Below are 13,649 nucleotides of genomic sequence, written 5' to 3' on the forward strand. Positions count from 1 at the left end.
AAACCTGCCGTCTCCAGTTGCTACGAGGTTACTCGGCGTGTGTCTCGCTGCTCAAAGTTCACGTCCCTCTGCACGCGCTAGACTGCAACGGTGAGATCTCTCCGCGTGCCACCGGCTAACTCCGCTAAGCTAACATGGAAACCGTTCCCACCACTCACCTACTCTTTAAATATGCCCTCGTATGTCCTTTCTAAAGTGGTGTTTTGTACACATATTCACACCACAAACTCCATTTTACAGTCTGTACTATAAAAGTTTAAAACACACAATGAACTCAATTTATTTTTATTACGTTAAATTACGGTTAGAAGCATTAATAATATTGCAAGTAGTATCTTGAAATGCTTTTGTTGTTGGCTTGTCATTTGAAACTCCGGTACCCGTGAGCCAAAATGGACCGATTATTCAATTTAATATGTAAATATTCTGCTGATTTGCTTCTTTGTATGGTAGCCCTGGTGCGAGACCCTTCACAACAAAAGGTAAACCGTCAGGTGCCAAATATTTGTCGCTGTTAACAGGTTGCCTATTTTGATTGTGTGAAATTATCAACAAATATCCAGATTCAAAAAGTTATTTGAGATAAGTTAGCATGTTCAGGTGTTAAAGGTTTGATTAAAGTATCATGGGTGGAAAATGGGTTGCAGGTTGGCTAATCTTGTCTCTACTAGTGTAGTTCTTGCTTGATTGTGCTTTTGTACACTTAGCACAAACAGAAAGGAGCTTAATTTGTTAATTTTTATGTTTCTTATTTTGGTTAAAATAAGACAATATGAGAAGTGGATATCTATAAAATTGTATAATAAAAAAGAACTATATGAAAGATAAAAAGCTGCTGGTTTACTGTTTGTTTTCCCCCAAGATTTGTGGTCCTTTGTTAGAACCCAGCATTTTTGTGTGTGTGTTTTTTTGCCTAATAGGTTTTCTACACCAACCTTTCTCATTACGTCTGCAGCACAAATAATGACTAGAGCCAGTGAAATGCAATGAGGGTTTACTGTAAAAATATGAAAAAGCCCATCTATTACTCTGCATCTTTGCTATTAAATAATTTTTTAAAATGATTTAAACGCTTGTAAAGCAAGCGGTCTAGGCTGCATTTCAGGCCCAAAGAATGGAGGAATTTTTCTTCTTTGTTGGCGAGAGATGAATGCTCCCAATAATTCAGCAGTGAACCTTATAATGAGTTTTTCCCTTTATAAGCGAGCAACTCGGGAACAACAAGGGTTTCAGACAAGCTATAAAAATCTGGCATTTACAGCTTAAATTTGGCAAGAAAACGCCATTACTACATTGACCTTCTTGGACAAGAAAAAGCCGTACAGCTTCCCGATGCGTAACTAACACACAGGGTGATTATTCGGTTAATGGATTGAAAGAATGATGAAAATTTGTTTATAAAACTTCTTTTTTTTCTCTCCCTTTAAGAATTATTGCTGCATGAAGTTTCCTGGATTTTTGTGTTAACTGCTAAGCCTAGGGGAATGGCTTTGTTTTTGTTTTGCATAGAAAGCAGAGACATTTTTTACTAAAATCGTTTGTGATCAAACAAGTTTATGGGTTTTAATTGTTCGATATCTGAAAAAACATTCAGGAATAATTGAAGCAAGGACAAATTGCAACAGCTTTTCAAATATATTGCTGGACAAAAGTTTCAAATTTAAAGCATCAGCGTGACACCAAGGATAAATGTTTCGTCTCAGCTACATACAAAGCCAGAGATTTCTCACTTGGACTGATGTTTTGCATCAATTTAGAGAACAATTTTTATAGGTCAGGTGATTTTTATTTAAAGTGGTGGCATTTCAAATAGTCAAATGCTGCCTTAGATCCGCAGCATCACAGATTCTCTGCTGCGCTTGTCAATAGGTATTAGGGGCCAAATCAAACCAGAAAACTAAATTTTGGTATCGTCCAGCACTAAAAAACTAACAATCTTTTTTTTAAAAAGTCATTAACAAATTGTTAGATGAAATGACCGGTTACTTTCTTAGAAAAGTAATTTCCTAACAGGAGATAAAACTGCTTCTTTCTTCACATTTTTCAGCAAATATTTATTTTACTTCAGAAGAAGATAAACACGGTTTGCTTTTTCTTTTTTAAACAGAGGCACCAATAAATGTGACTGGCACCACAGAGGAATATTTAGTGGTACAAAAAGTAACCAAGCTCAATAGGTGGCAAGTTTATTTTATGAACAACATACACGGAATATTTGTTCAACGTTTAAAGGTCGTACCATTTAGTTTATTACCTCACATGTGCACGGGCAACATAAACAGCCATATAAAAAAAATAATCAAAGAAAACATACGTTGTAATTAAATTACCCGAGCAAACCTAGGTCTTCTAATGAAAACATTGCAATTATGGAAAACCTTTCACAAGTCCCAAATTGTTACAGAGCAAATAAATTAGTAATAAAAACACAAGTGAAACAGTGGTTTATCCAAAGCAGTTCAAGTCTTTCAAATGTTTGATAGCTCTTTGTACAAACTGTCAGTAAAACAGTGAGTAGTCTTAGTGATGGTCACTGCAGCACAGGAAAACGTCACAAGTCTCATGTTTTGCTCCACATGCATCGTAGATGGCTAACTACTCTGTTCCATGTTTCACTATTTTCCCTTGTGAACCTTTCATTATCAGCCCATCTAATTCTGCAAGGCCTACATCTGGCTGTATTGAGAAGCTTATATAACCCCAAAGAACAACAAAATAAATCAATTTAACCTTAGTCTCTTAAGAGTAAAAAAAAAATCTATAAATCTATTAAAAAGGCAGTTTTCACTTATTTTGTTGATTTGGCAGTCGTATTGATTACCGTTATCTACCAACTACCTTTATCTACAATGACCTTCCTATACTCTTGAGTACAAATATGCGACAATTATAATGTATTTGAGACAAATAATTACAGTACCTTGTAAAAGTATTCACATCCCCTTTAACTTTTTCAGTTAGCCGTGACCCTTCCATGTATTTTGTTGGGATTTTAGGTGATAAACCAACACAAAGAGGTGCATAACAATGTAAGGCAATTAATAGATGACTTTAAAAAATATTTTCAAAATAAACATCTAAAAAGTGCGACTTGCATTGACTGATAATCTGATACCCCACAATAAAATCCAGAGCCTTCAGAGGTCACGTTACAGTTTTTATTGTGGAATCCAATCTTAGATGAAGTCATTGTTTTGTCTCATGTCTTTCCACCCAAGTCTTGAGTGAAGCCTCAAGTCAAGTCCAGAATCTAGTCCAACTCCTAAACTTTTCATTTAGACTAGATTTAGATGTAATTTTATCACACGGTAGTAACAAAACATTTCTGCATTGTTAAAATATTTTTGCCAGAACTATCAGCAAGAGGAAATAAACTTTTTACACTAAACAAAACTAATTAAATCAAACAGTAAATTGAGAAAATAAGTTAGGTGATTCATAATAAAATAAAATTCCTTCTGCTTGATAAACAATAGGAAAAAAATATTACGTTTTAGAAATATTACGTGAGTTACATCAAATAATTTAAATACCAAATTGAAGTATTTTTAGTTAAAGTTGTTGCAATCTAGTTGCTTTTATTAGACATTATTCTGGAAGCCATACATTACTTTGTGTAGCTCATAAAATCCCAATAAAATACATCGTAGTTAATAATTGTCACATGAAAAAATGTGGAAAGTTTTAAGGGGCAGTAATACTACATTAATAACTACACTACCACATCCCACTTGGCCTATATGTTCAAGCAGTACCCTAAATAAAACGAAAAGTTGTTTGTCACATCCATGGTGAATGACTGCTGACGCAGACAGAAAACTGAGCTGTTTGTGACCGACAGTCCCTCCAATTTTCAAAATAAATAAAACAAGTGAAAACAGAAGAAAAGCACAGAGTAGTACTCTCCTGCAGAAATAAATTGTGTAACAGCACTCTTCCTGTTACTTTGAATTTTAGTCTCGATGTTAAAAACAAAAGAATAAAAACTCTGTTCTGCAAGGATAAAAACTCAGCATGTGGCGCGGCCCAGCGTCTTCCAACAGTAACTGCGGTCATGGAGCCTCTCTGCTGCTGCTTACAGTAGGGTCGGCCCCTTGGTGGTGTAGTTCATGGCAGGGAAGTGCCGGCTGTCCACATCCCAGTGGCCGAGGGGCTGGTGGGAAGCCGACGGGACGGTGGGGTTCCAGTGGTTGATGTAGCTAGCCATGAGCAGAGTCAGCTCCAGTATCTGAGATGGGAGAAAAGGCGAGACAGATCACAGCAGACCTAATTGCTTTAACATTATGACATGAACGCATTTCATTTGAGTCCGGGGAGGTGGCCTGTCACGTTTTGCTCCGAGACCATAAAAACTTGAGAAACCCAAATGATCTTCCATCAAGAATGAAGTTACCCCCATTAGCCTCGCCTGGAGGGGTAACATGACCCCGACTTCAAGCTCCACAGACCTTCATGCACAAAAACAGAAGGAAATCTGGTCTCTTCATTAACAAAAAGGAGTAGTGCGAAGCCTGTTTTTCTTCCATAAACCTTTGCCTGTTTTACCTGAAAAGATCTATTCTACAAACCCATATTTTCACATTTTGTCACCTCCTCAAATGACCTTTTTTAGCCACCTCAGCATAATGTCCTGCCATACTCTTTTACATACTTACATACTCTTTTATTCAAGAACTGAATAAAGTCCTGAGACTTTATGTAAAAGAAGAACCAATATCTCAAAAAAAAAAAAAATAAGAACAGCAAGAACTTGACATGGCTCATCATTGTACATGAACTGAGTAAAATCATATGTGTGTATAAAAGACGACTCAATATGTCTTTAAAAAGTACAGTGAGAACTTGGCGTGGTCCATCATTATGTCACAGGGGTGAAAATTAGGACACACCACTTTTCAAAAGCAGGGTCAAAATGATCAACCCATAAGCCACGATGGCAGGTTTGCAATTTGAAGAGAAAAAAAGTTTAGATTCTGCGCCAAGCTTGAGTCAGTGAGAGAACTACTAAAGTTCTGTGATTTTCTCTGTGCAGAAAATGCAGAAGGAATCGTGTAAATGTACACTTTAAATAAAATCTTATTAAAAAACAAACCATCTCATATCGTAGAATTGCGTTTTAACCTACATGTGTGTTTTAATCCCACTGTCTGTCCTTTTAGATTCTTATGATCTGCCTAAACAATAACACAGCATAATGCTGTAACGTGAATTCTAATGTTAAAAAGCATAGTCATTGGGTTATAAAGTGCAAAAACAACTCTTTGTAAAAACATTTTTTTGTTTACACTTGCTTTGCTAAAACTGCAAAGAAAACATGAGTCTAATCAAAGAGTCATATCAAACAGAGAAGAGGCAAAGATAGCGTTAGCCTGACATTTCTGCAAAGTCCTCTGTAAGTCAGGATCTTTATCAGAAGCAAAACGCAGAGGGAAAAAAAAAAGATTTTGTTCACGCGTAATTAATCTTACTATCTTGATGATAGCAAAATCATGCTATCATCAAGGTAATCAAAGAGTCATATCAAAACAAAGTGGAAGGGAGCTAGCACCTTACCTTTGGCTTAGTCATTGCAAAAACCAGCTTTTCTACATTCTTGTTTCCAACGCCAGACTCCCTCTGCTGGCTGGTGACCACCATAAAATCCTCACGACACCCACCAAAGGTGACCACTGAATGGTAGGGGTACATGAACAAGGTGTGCTGAAATACATTGGAAAAAAAACAAGAAAACACAAACACATAGTCAGTGGGAAAAAGAAAAAAAAAAAAAGTAAAACAGAAGCCGAGAGCATGTTCTGGTTTCACACGAAGCAGAGCCTGTAGTTTGTTTGGGAAGCTACTTCAACTTTTGCTTTTCTGTGGCCCAAACTGAGAAAAACAGAGAATGACACGGTTTTCACTACGTTTCTTTCTGCGCTCGTCTGAACTGACGAGCCAAACCGAGGACTGAAACGGATCGACGCGGGCTGCAGAAAATTAGAGCTTGCGCTAACATTGTTTACATGTTGGGAACGGCCATCTGTCAGGATCAAGAACATCCAAATCTAAAGCAGACCAGTTTATTTTCCTTTGGATTTCTGCTTCTTGACACAGCGCTGTGTCTCCAGGGTCAAGACAGCTCTGCAGCTGTAGCGGAGCCAGCTGTACGGCATAAATTCACCAACCAACTTCAGTTTCCGAGCTTTGGAGTGAAACAGTCTGACATGTAACCTTGGAGAGACTTCCTAGAGGATAAATTGTGTTTATATCGTTTCGGTTTTTCCAAGCCTCGAGCTCACCATTGTGCCGTCTAGGACACAGATTCCGTCCTCACTGACTGCCAGCCACACCTGGCTCTGGTCAACCGGAGACGGAGGAACAGGCTGCGGACAAAGGAAGACGTGTCATCCTCCTGAACATCTCAGAATCAAAGACTGCATCAGTGGTAACATCTATTTATTTTCCATTCCACAAAAAAAAATACAAGCCAAAAGAATTTCTCCCCCAAAAAGCCAATAGAAAGAAGTGAGAATTAAAACTTATACCTTTCCACTGAAGAGCTTGGCGCCAAACAGAGGCCATTTCCGCGCTACGGTCAAATATATTCTCACACATTCGGCCGCACTGCACCCACGAAGCATCGACCACTTGGAGGCCAGACGCTCGGTAAGATCTCTGAAGGGGAGAAAAGCAACAGAGACCCCCTAATGAATCGGGTCTGCTTTTGTTTTATTGCGCCGCAAACTAAAGAAAAGATTCCAGAAAACCTCATTGTGCACCAACATTGTTTCTTTAAGGAGAGTGATGTTTGGTTCACCTTAGCTGCTCTGTGGTGCATTCCTGTTTGTAGCGTTTGGGATAGAAGCGCTCCAAGGCCTGCAGAAGAATCAGCTGAGATTTGGACTGAGGAAAGCCGGCAGGAGAGGAAACGCCCGACCGCTCGAAATCACCATGTTCAACCTGAGGGGAAAATCATTTTGGTATTTTCAACAAAAGAAGTTGAAAAATATCCGTATCAATTATTTCCAAAATTACTCAAATGACAGATAAGACAGAACATTTTCTTGACATGGTAGGTTCCTCTAATACAACGCATTAAATCACAAAGACCAAAAATAGTGTTGGTATTTCTTTAAAAAAAGCATGAAAAATAGCAGAGTTTTAAATGGTGATAGTGCCAATGAGGATCAGTTTTACTCAAATCCCAAAGGGAAATTAACGATGCAGCAGGAACAGGGAGTTGATAAGAAGACAAATGGAGCTGAAGAAATGGAAAAATGTAGGAGAAAATCTGGAAGAGGGTGCAAGACAGCAGGACACTGACTTGAAGCAAAAAAAACAAAGCTTCAAAGGAATGGTTTAGATTACAGTAAATTCACTTATTTGAATGGCCCAGTCAAAGTTTAGACCTTAATCTAATTCAGAATCAAGGCAAGAACTGAAAACACGCAAACTCAAAAGAAGTGCGGCTGTGATCGCTGTCCCCTACGACGTACTGCCAAAGGAAAACTGAGATTAAAAGCGCACCACACTTTTTAAACATTTTTACAAATTAAACTCTGCAAACTATGCATGTTCTCCCTTTCACTTCACAATTACGCGCTCCTTTTTGTTGGTCAAGCTCATAAAATCCCAATTTATCAGACTAAAGCTCATAATTGTAACAAGACAAGAATGAAACAGTTCGAGGGTTACCAATAATCTCGACTCTAACATTGAATTATCGTTTTCCGGACCTGTGCAATGAGTGCGGCCACCTCCAGAGCCAGCTCTTTGTTCACAGGGAAGAGGCCTTGCTGAACTTCGTCGTTCACCTGGTAGACCAGCAGGAGGCGCTCTCGCTCCGTCTCTCCTTTGACCTGAGATCTGAAACGCAGCCTGGGCACGCAGGAGGGAAACATTATGATGAAACGTGTTTTCCTAGAACGACTCCTCACATCAATCTGCCAAATTTCATCCCCAAACTCTTAAAAAGGCATTCCGCGGCCTTGTCCAGGCTTGTACACCTTCTAAAAATAATAATTTCACTAAAGATGTGACCTTTCATCTGCATGACAAAGTAAAGTCTGTGTTGCTGTGGTAACGTGCAGACAGAGACATCTTGTTTTCAAAGGAAAAGCCCTTCAGTCAGCTACAAAACTCTACATGAAAAGAGGAATTTCCTGGTTGGGAGGCATATTTTTTTATAGAGCGCTTCATAGTGATGAAATGTTTGAATTTGAAGAAAAGTGTACATGTGGACAGAACATTCAATTTAAACTTCTGAGCCCAGACAGTTTAGAACGATGGTCTTCCTGCTAAAAATCCCCAAAGATTAAAAAAAAGAAAGAAAAAAAAGATGACCTGTTTTTGTAGGTTAGCCGAACAATTCGCGTCCCTTCATTTTTCCCAGGATGCAGCTCTTTCAGAGCCTGCTCCCACTTGGAAATGACATCACAGACCTGGAGAAAGGGGGAAAACAGCCAGATGTCACAACGGACGTACTGTATGACTTCCATTTTTCCTTATTTAATTTCAGCCAGCAGATGGCAGTGGCAGTTCCAGGCGGGACAAAGATCCGGACACATCAGAATAATTATAAATTTGTTACATATTTTACATATTAATTTTTTAGTTATTGCATGTAAAAAAATACTGACCAGCGTTTATTGCACTGTGGCAGTTTTCTCAATATTGTTACTCCAAGTTATACACAGCCTGTATATCCGAAATCCACTTCCTCCAAGTCCTTTTTGAAGTTTAAGTAAATCAGACCAAACATTTGACACCCACCAACAGCTAGAAGTCCTACCTTTGCTGACGGCTGCAGGCAGTGCTCCAGGTCTTTGCCAGACGGATCATCGGTGAAAAGGGCAAACCCTGTCAGCTGCGGCTTCCTCATGCCGATCCGCTGGTTCAGTGTGCTTAGGAACTCGTCCACCGTAGTCGAGCCGTCAAACCCTACAACCTGGGCAAACAATCAGAGCTCATGTCATACAAGATCTTCTTCTTTCAATTTTATTCCAAAAGTGACAGCAGTGATGATCATGCAGTCAATAAGGAAAGGGGGAATATATTTCCTTTTAAGTTCTTTAAAAGGTTCTTCTACAAAAGTTTCCTAAAGTTAGAACCCAAGTTGATTATATTTGTTACATTATATTATAACCCAACATGATTATATTTAGAGGAGTTCTCAATCAGGAGACTTAAAGTCTACATGTGCCTCATACTATCAAATCAAACATTAGTCTTTGATTTATAGTCAATAGGATCATTGGTTGTGTTTCCACTGACCTTGTAATTGGACAAAGTATGTCAAAAATAAATTTGCTTAATGAAAACATGCCAATTTTGAAAAATGAAAAAACAACAACTTGTGTTTAGGTAAAAAGTTTTGGAGGGATGAGGCGTTTTTTTTATTTTTTGGCCGTATCAAAATGATTTTATTTTGCAAAACTGCAATGAAAACACTTTTTTCGCATCATACAAGTCACATGACCAACAACCGGACATTGTCAGAAAACTACGTGGAAGACGACTGGAAGTAGTTGGAGGACAATGAAGCAGCATGTTTCTAAATGACTTATCACGTGAAAAAACATATTCACGTGTGAGTTTCTTATTTAATTGAAACACGTTAATTGCATAGTTGTGTTTTTTTTTGACATTAGCGGAATATTGACAAAGTTTTGCACACATTTGTAATGGAAACGCAGCTACCGTTTGGATGCTATGAGAGCTGGACCGTGACTCTGACAGTCCTTTTAAGAGCGAATTGGTACCTGATACGTGTTGTTCATGAAATGTACTGGGATGCTGAAAGGCAGCGAATGATGGTAAGGGTTCCTCAGCAGGATGGACACAATCTCCATCCGGGAAGGTTTCGCTTCCCGTTCTCCATTCTGTAGCGTTCTCTCCAAAGATCTCTGACAGTACACGGCATACTTCCCCACCTCAGTCCTTCGTGGTGAGAGAACAGAAACAATAACGAACTCAAAGGGAAAGAACTCAAAAATAGGCGCCCAAAAGGCCGGATTCTGTGTCTTTGTAGTGTACTGCAAAGTGACGGGATCAGCTCCCACCTGGGGTCAGCGTTGTGCTGAAGATACTGCCTGAGGTACCAGAGGAAATGCTGCTGTGGGAGGAACAGCGCCACACACAACGACAACAGCTGCCAACACTACAGAAAGCAGAAAAAAGTTACGCTTTTTGCCGCTTTGTTGGCTAAATTACAAAATAGCAATTTATTCCATCTGGGTTCTTTTTTGTTTTGTTTTTCTGAATCGTGTGCATCCAACTGACCTGGGTCAGGGAGTAGTTGTGCGGCGTCCGGCGATTGGTCTGCTTGATCAGCTGGCAGTACATCTCGTTCTGCAGCTCCGGGTGGGTCAGACACACTTGCAGAGCATTCTGGGCCAGCGATGTGTGGTAATCAACGGAAGGGGACTCAACCAGAACATTGATAAAAAGCTGACAGGACTGCAGAGATGGAACAAAGTCACTTAGAATAACTAACAACAGAGTGACGCAAAGACACACAAGTAATCTTGGATGCAACCCGTGTACATAAATCAAAGCAGGACCATTTTCTACTTATGAAAGGATTCTAAAAGGATTTTATTTACGGGTACTGGATATGCCTGTGACGATAACAAATTGTGCCGGATGATAAATTGTCCCAGTAATTATTGCGATAAACGATAATGTTGTTTTGAAATCATTTTCAAGTAGCTATTACCGGTATATTGATCGTGGCATACTAATGCAAAGACAAATAAACTTTCTGTAAATAACACTTGACTCTGGAACTGGAAGATATTTAAATAGCCAAAATAAACAAACAACAAACAAAAACAGTTAATAAAATGGAAAAAATAAAAGTCCACAACATGTTAAAAAACATTGTATTGCATCACTCTCTTAGAAGAAACAAAATCAATTTTAGGTATAAAAGTCCATCGCTATTTAGTTAATGTGTAGTCATGCTACTGTTATTTGTACTATATTAGTCTTTAAAATACCAGTATTTCCACTAAGCTTTCTACTTTTGCCAATCCGATTACATTATTTATAATTATTAGATCAGGTGATTTGATCGAACAATTACTCATTACTTGAAGAGTCTCTCTGTAACATTTACATTTTACATTTGAGTAATTTCTTGGACAGCTACGTATTACTTTTGCTTGATATATCAGTGTTACTTTTACCTGAGAGCAACTTTTTAGCGAGTTAATATTTAATTGAAAGGCCAAGATAAAAGTAGTTGGTATGATTACTGGTACACACAATTTTATGGGACTTTTGGGTGGGAATTATGTATGTGTTTTTCTTCTATTTCACAATTATATACTACGTTGTGTTGATTTACCATAAAAATGAAAAAAAAAAATACAATAAGTCTTCATGGCAACAGCAAAATAAGATAGAAATGATGCTCCTCTGATGTGTTTGCATATCACTGAAAATTAGACGGTCTGAAGCAGCGCATATACAGGGAAGCTTAATTACGGACTCCTCTTGTTTGAGGCAGCTGAAAACACGGACTCTGTGTAATATTTCTCATCGGTCTCCTCGGATTCATTAAAACTTCAATGGCCCGAGTTGAAAAGACCGTTACTCGTTCCATTTTTGACTCATTGTTTGGCATTTGGGACAGTTTTTAGGGCTGGCTGCTCAAAAATAGAGCCCATCATCTCTGCCTTCAATTGAGCAATTGGGGGTGTGGAGCATTGACAGCTCAGGGAGCGAGGGGGAGGAAGGTTTCGGAGGGGCGGCAATGAGAGCTGAAAAGAGAGAAAAAGGAACCGACGTCCCTCTAGAATCTCCCCGAATTTTGCTTTGATCTTGTTTTGCGTCCCCAGTCCCGTCCCCTTCCACATAGTGGTGCCGCTCTCCAAGGGCCCCCCGGCCCCCAACCTGTCACGACTCTTCTCAAAGCAGAAGAGTGGCAGCCAAACCACAGGAACAGTTGGCCTCAAACAGAGCAGATAATCAAGGCCATTATCTCGCTCGCACGCTCTCGATGAGCACAGACCCCTCGGACGCCAGCGTCTGATCTATTTTGGAAGCGGGAGGAAGCGGCGCACATCCAGGTCGGTACAAAATGAAAGCGATGCGGAAAGAATTGCAAAGAGTTTTTCTATTTATTTTTTTTTCCCGCTAGTGGGTGGCGGCAGACAAATAAGAAAACAAACAAACAAAAAAAATGTTGATGAAGAGTTTGGAGACGGACCTTGAAGAGTTTGAGAGCTTCGGTCTGCAGGGCTTCAGACGGCAAAGTGGTGAGAGGCGAGCGCAGACCCTCCTTACAGAAGCTCAAGGCCTCGCTCTTCCATAGCACAGACTCTGGGAAGAGGAGTGGGTGTTTATGCGTAAACCAGACGAAGCAAAGATGGAGTTTCAAAACTGCAGTGAGTCAGAAAACAGCTGGACAAAAAATAAAAAAATAAAAAAAATCACAGGCTCTGCTCTGCTATGACAAACACAGTCTGCAGTGGGAAGTGGAGCTAACGCACAACATGAACCGCAACAACACATCGAGTGCTACTGAGGTAATGTGTATGTCCTTGGACTTACACATTACCTCCAGTAAATTCTTCGATTGTATGTGTACAAGTGCAGAAAACACAAAGCATTTTATAAGGAGGGAAAATGGAGAAATGCAACCCTGTTTAGATCTAAATTAAAGCAAGAATACAACAGGGTCAAGGAAAGCATGCAACGCCAGGCTGAAATATAACAATTTGAAGGTGTTCACAAAGTAAATTTTAAACAAACCAAAAAAAATAAACATTTAATAATGTTTCCTAGTGTCTTGCACAGAGATTAAAATCTAAATTTAAAGGTTTTAATCTTTAAATTAAAATATCTTGTTCAAATCCTTTGCTTGAAAATAAAAAAAATTTCATTAGCCCAGCAGTTGAAAATATAATTTAATACCTCCTTGCTTTCAAGTTTACTTTCACCTCCCAAACATAAAACTCAAAGAGACGCAAATATTGAAAGAGTCGGCTACAATTTCTCACCTGGGTCTCCCTCCACATCCATCAGTTTACCAATGAGTTGCTCGCACTCCGTGCCGACTTTCAACGTCGCGCTGCTGCCGGCGGCTACATTCAGGTGATACAGCCAGGTATCCTGCGCAAAATGAAACGTACTTGTCGAAATCAAGAGAAAGAGAAAAACAAACAAACAAAAAAAAAGTTTTTACTGTTCTACCTTCTCCTGCTTGGTGCCAATGAGCAGGTAAGTCGGGCTCTGGTCTTTGGGTTGGACCACTAAGGTGCAGTGAGAGGAGAGGAAGCCCCGGTCGCCGGCCTCGTAGTCCTCGTCTGAGTCGCAGGAGCGATCGACTTCCTGCACGGACGCCTCCCTCATCTGCAGCTGCCCCAGAGGAAGCTACGACGTGACAAATTAGCACAAGTAAGTGAAACTTAAGAAGCAGTAAAATGTTTTTTGCCTTAAAGGGAATTTATTTGAACAAAATTAAGTAAAAGTAAGAGAAATTTTAACATCTCAAACCTTGTCCTCCTGGTTGCGAAAGTAGTAGAAGACTTTTCCCACCAACGAACACCACACCAGCTTTGAGTGTCCATGTTTGACCTTTGCAAGAAAACAAACGGCACACACAAGTTTTAGAAAAAGCTTCAACAGTATGGCTATTTGCAAAATAACTTCTTCTTTCGTAG

General features: G+C 39.3%; 2 protein-coding genes across 2 annotated transcripts in view; both read right to left on the reverse strand.

Moving 5' to 3' along the window:
- Nucleotides 1-794, reverse strand: part of slc25a21 (solute carrier family 25 member 21) — a 122,877-nt gene extending 122,083 nt beyond the window's left edge. The window contains exon 1 of the mRNA XM_023353241.1: nucleotides 5-794. The gene's annotated coding sequence lies outside the window, so the exon portion shown is untranslated. The remainder of the gene's footprint in view (nucleotides 1-4) is intronic.
- A 1,376-nt stretch (nucleotides 795-2,170) lies between these two features.
- plekhh1 (pleckstrin homology, MyTH4 and FERM domain containing H1) overlaps nucleotides 2,171-13,649 on the reverse strand; it is a 53,980-nt gene continuing 42,501 nt past the window's right edge. The window contains exons 16-30 of the mRNA XM_005799296.2: nucleotides 13,483-13,563; nucleotides 13,180-13,359; nucleotides 12,987-13,098; nucleotides 12,194-12,306; nucleotides 10,261-10,437; nucleotides 10,041-10,138; nucleotides 9,741-9,918; nucleotides 8,771-8,926; nucleotides 8,323-8,420; nucleotides 7,716-7,857; nucleotides 6,797-6,939; nucleotides 6,525-6,654; nucleotides 6,279-6,362; nucleotides 5,554-5,700; nucleotides 2,171-4,228 (exon numbers count right to left, since the gene is read on the reverse strand). Coding sequence (XP_005799353.1) covers nucleotides 4,076-4,228; nucleotides 5,554-5,700; nucleotides 6,279-6,362; nucleotides 6,525-6,654; nucleotides 6,797-6,939; nucleotides 7,716-7,857; nucleotides 8,323-8,420; nucleotides 8,771-8,926; nucleotides 9,741-9,918; nucleotides 10,041-10,138; nucleotides 10,261-10,437; nucleotides 12,194-12,306; nucleotides 12,987-13,098; nucleotides 13,180-13,359; nucleotides 13,483-13,563 — 1,992 coding nt within the window. The 3' untranslated portion in view covers nucleotides 2,171-4,075. The remainder of the gene's footprint in view (nucleotides 4,229-5,553; nucleotides 5,701-6,278; nucleotides 6,363-6,524; nucleotides 6,655-6,796; nucleotides 6,940-7,715; nucleotides 7,858-8,322; nucleotides 8,421-8,770; nucleotides 8,927-9,740; nucleotides 9,919-10,040; nucleotides 10,139-10,260; nucleotides 10,438-12,193; nucleotides 12,307-12,986; nucleotides 13,099-13,179; nucleotides 13,360-13,482; nucleotides 13,564-13,649) is intronic.

This window comes from Xiphophorus maculatus, chromosome 19 (genome assembly GCF_002775205.1).
Source record: "Xiphophorus maculatus strain JP 163 A chromosome 19, X_maculatus-5.0-male, whole genome shotgun sequence".
Taxonomy (NCBI): domain Eukaryota; kingdom Metazoa; phylum Chordata; class Actinopteri; order Cyprinodontiformes; family Poeciliidae; genus Xiphophorus; species Xiphophorus maculatus.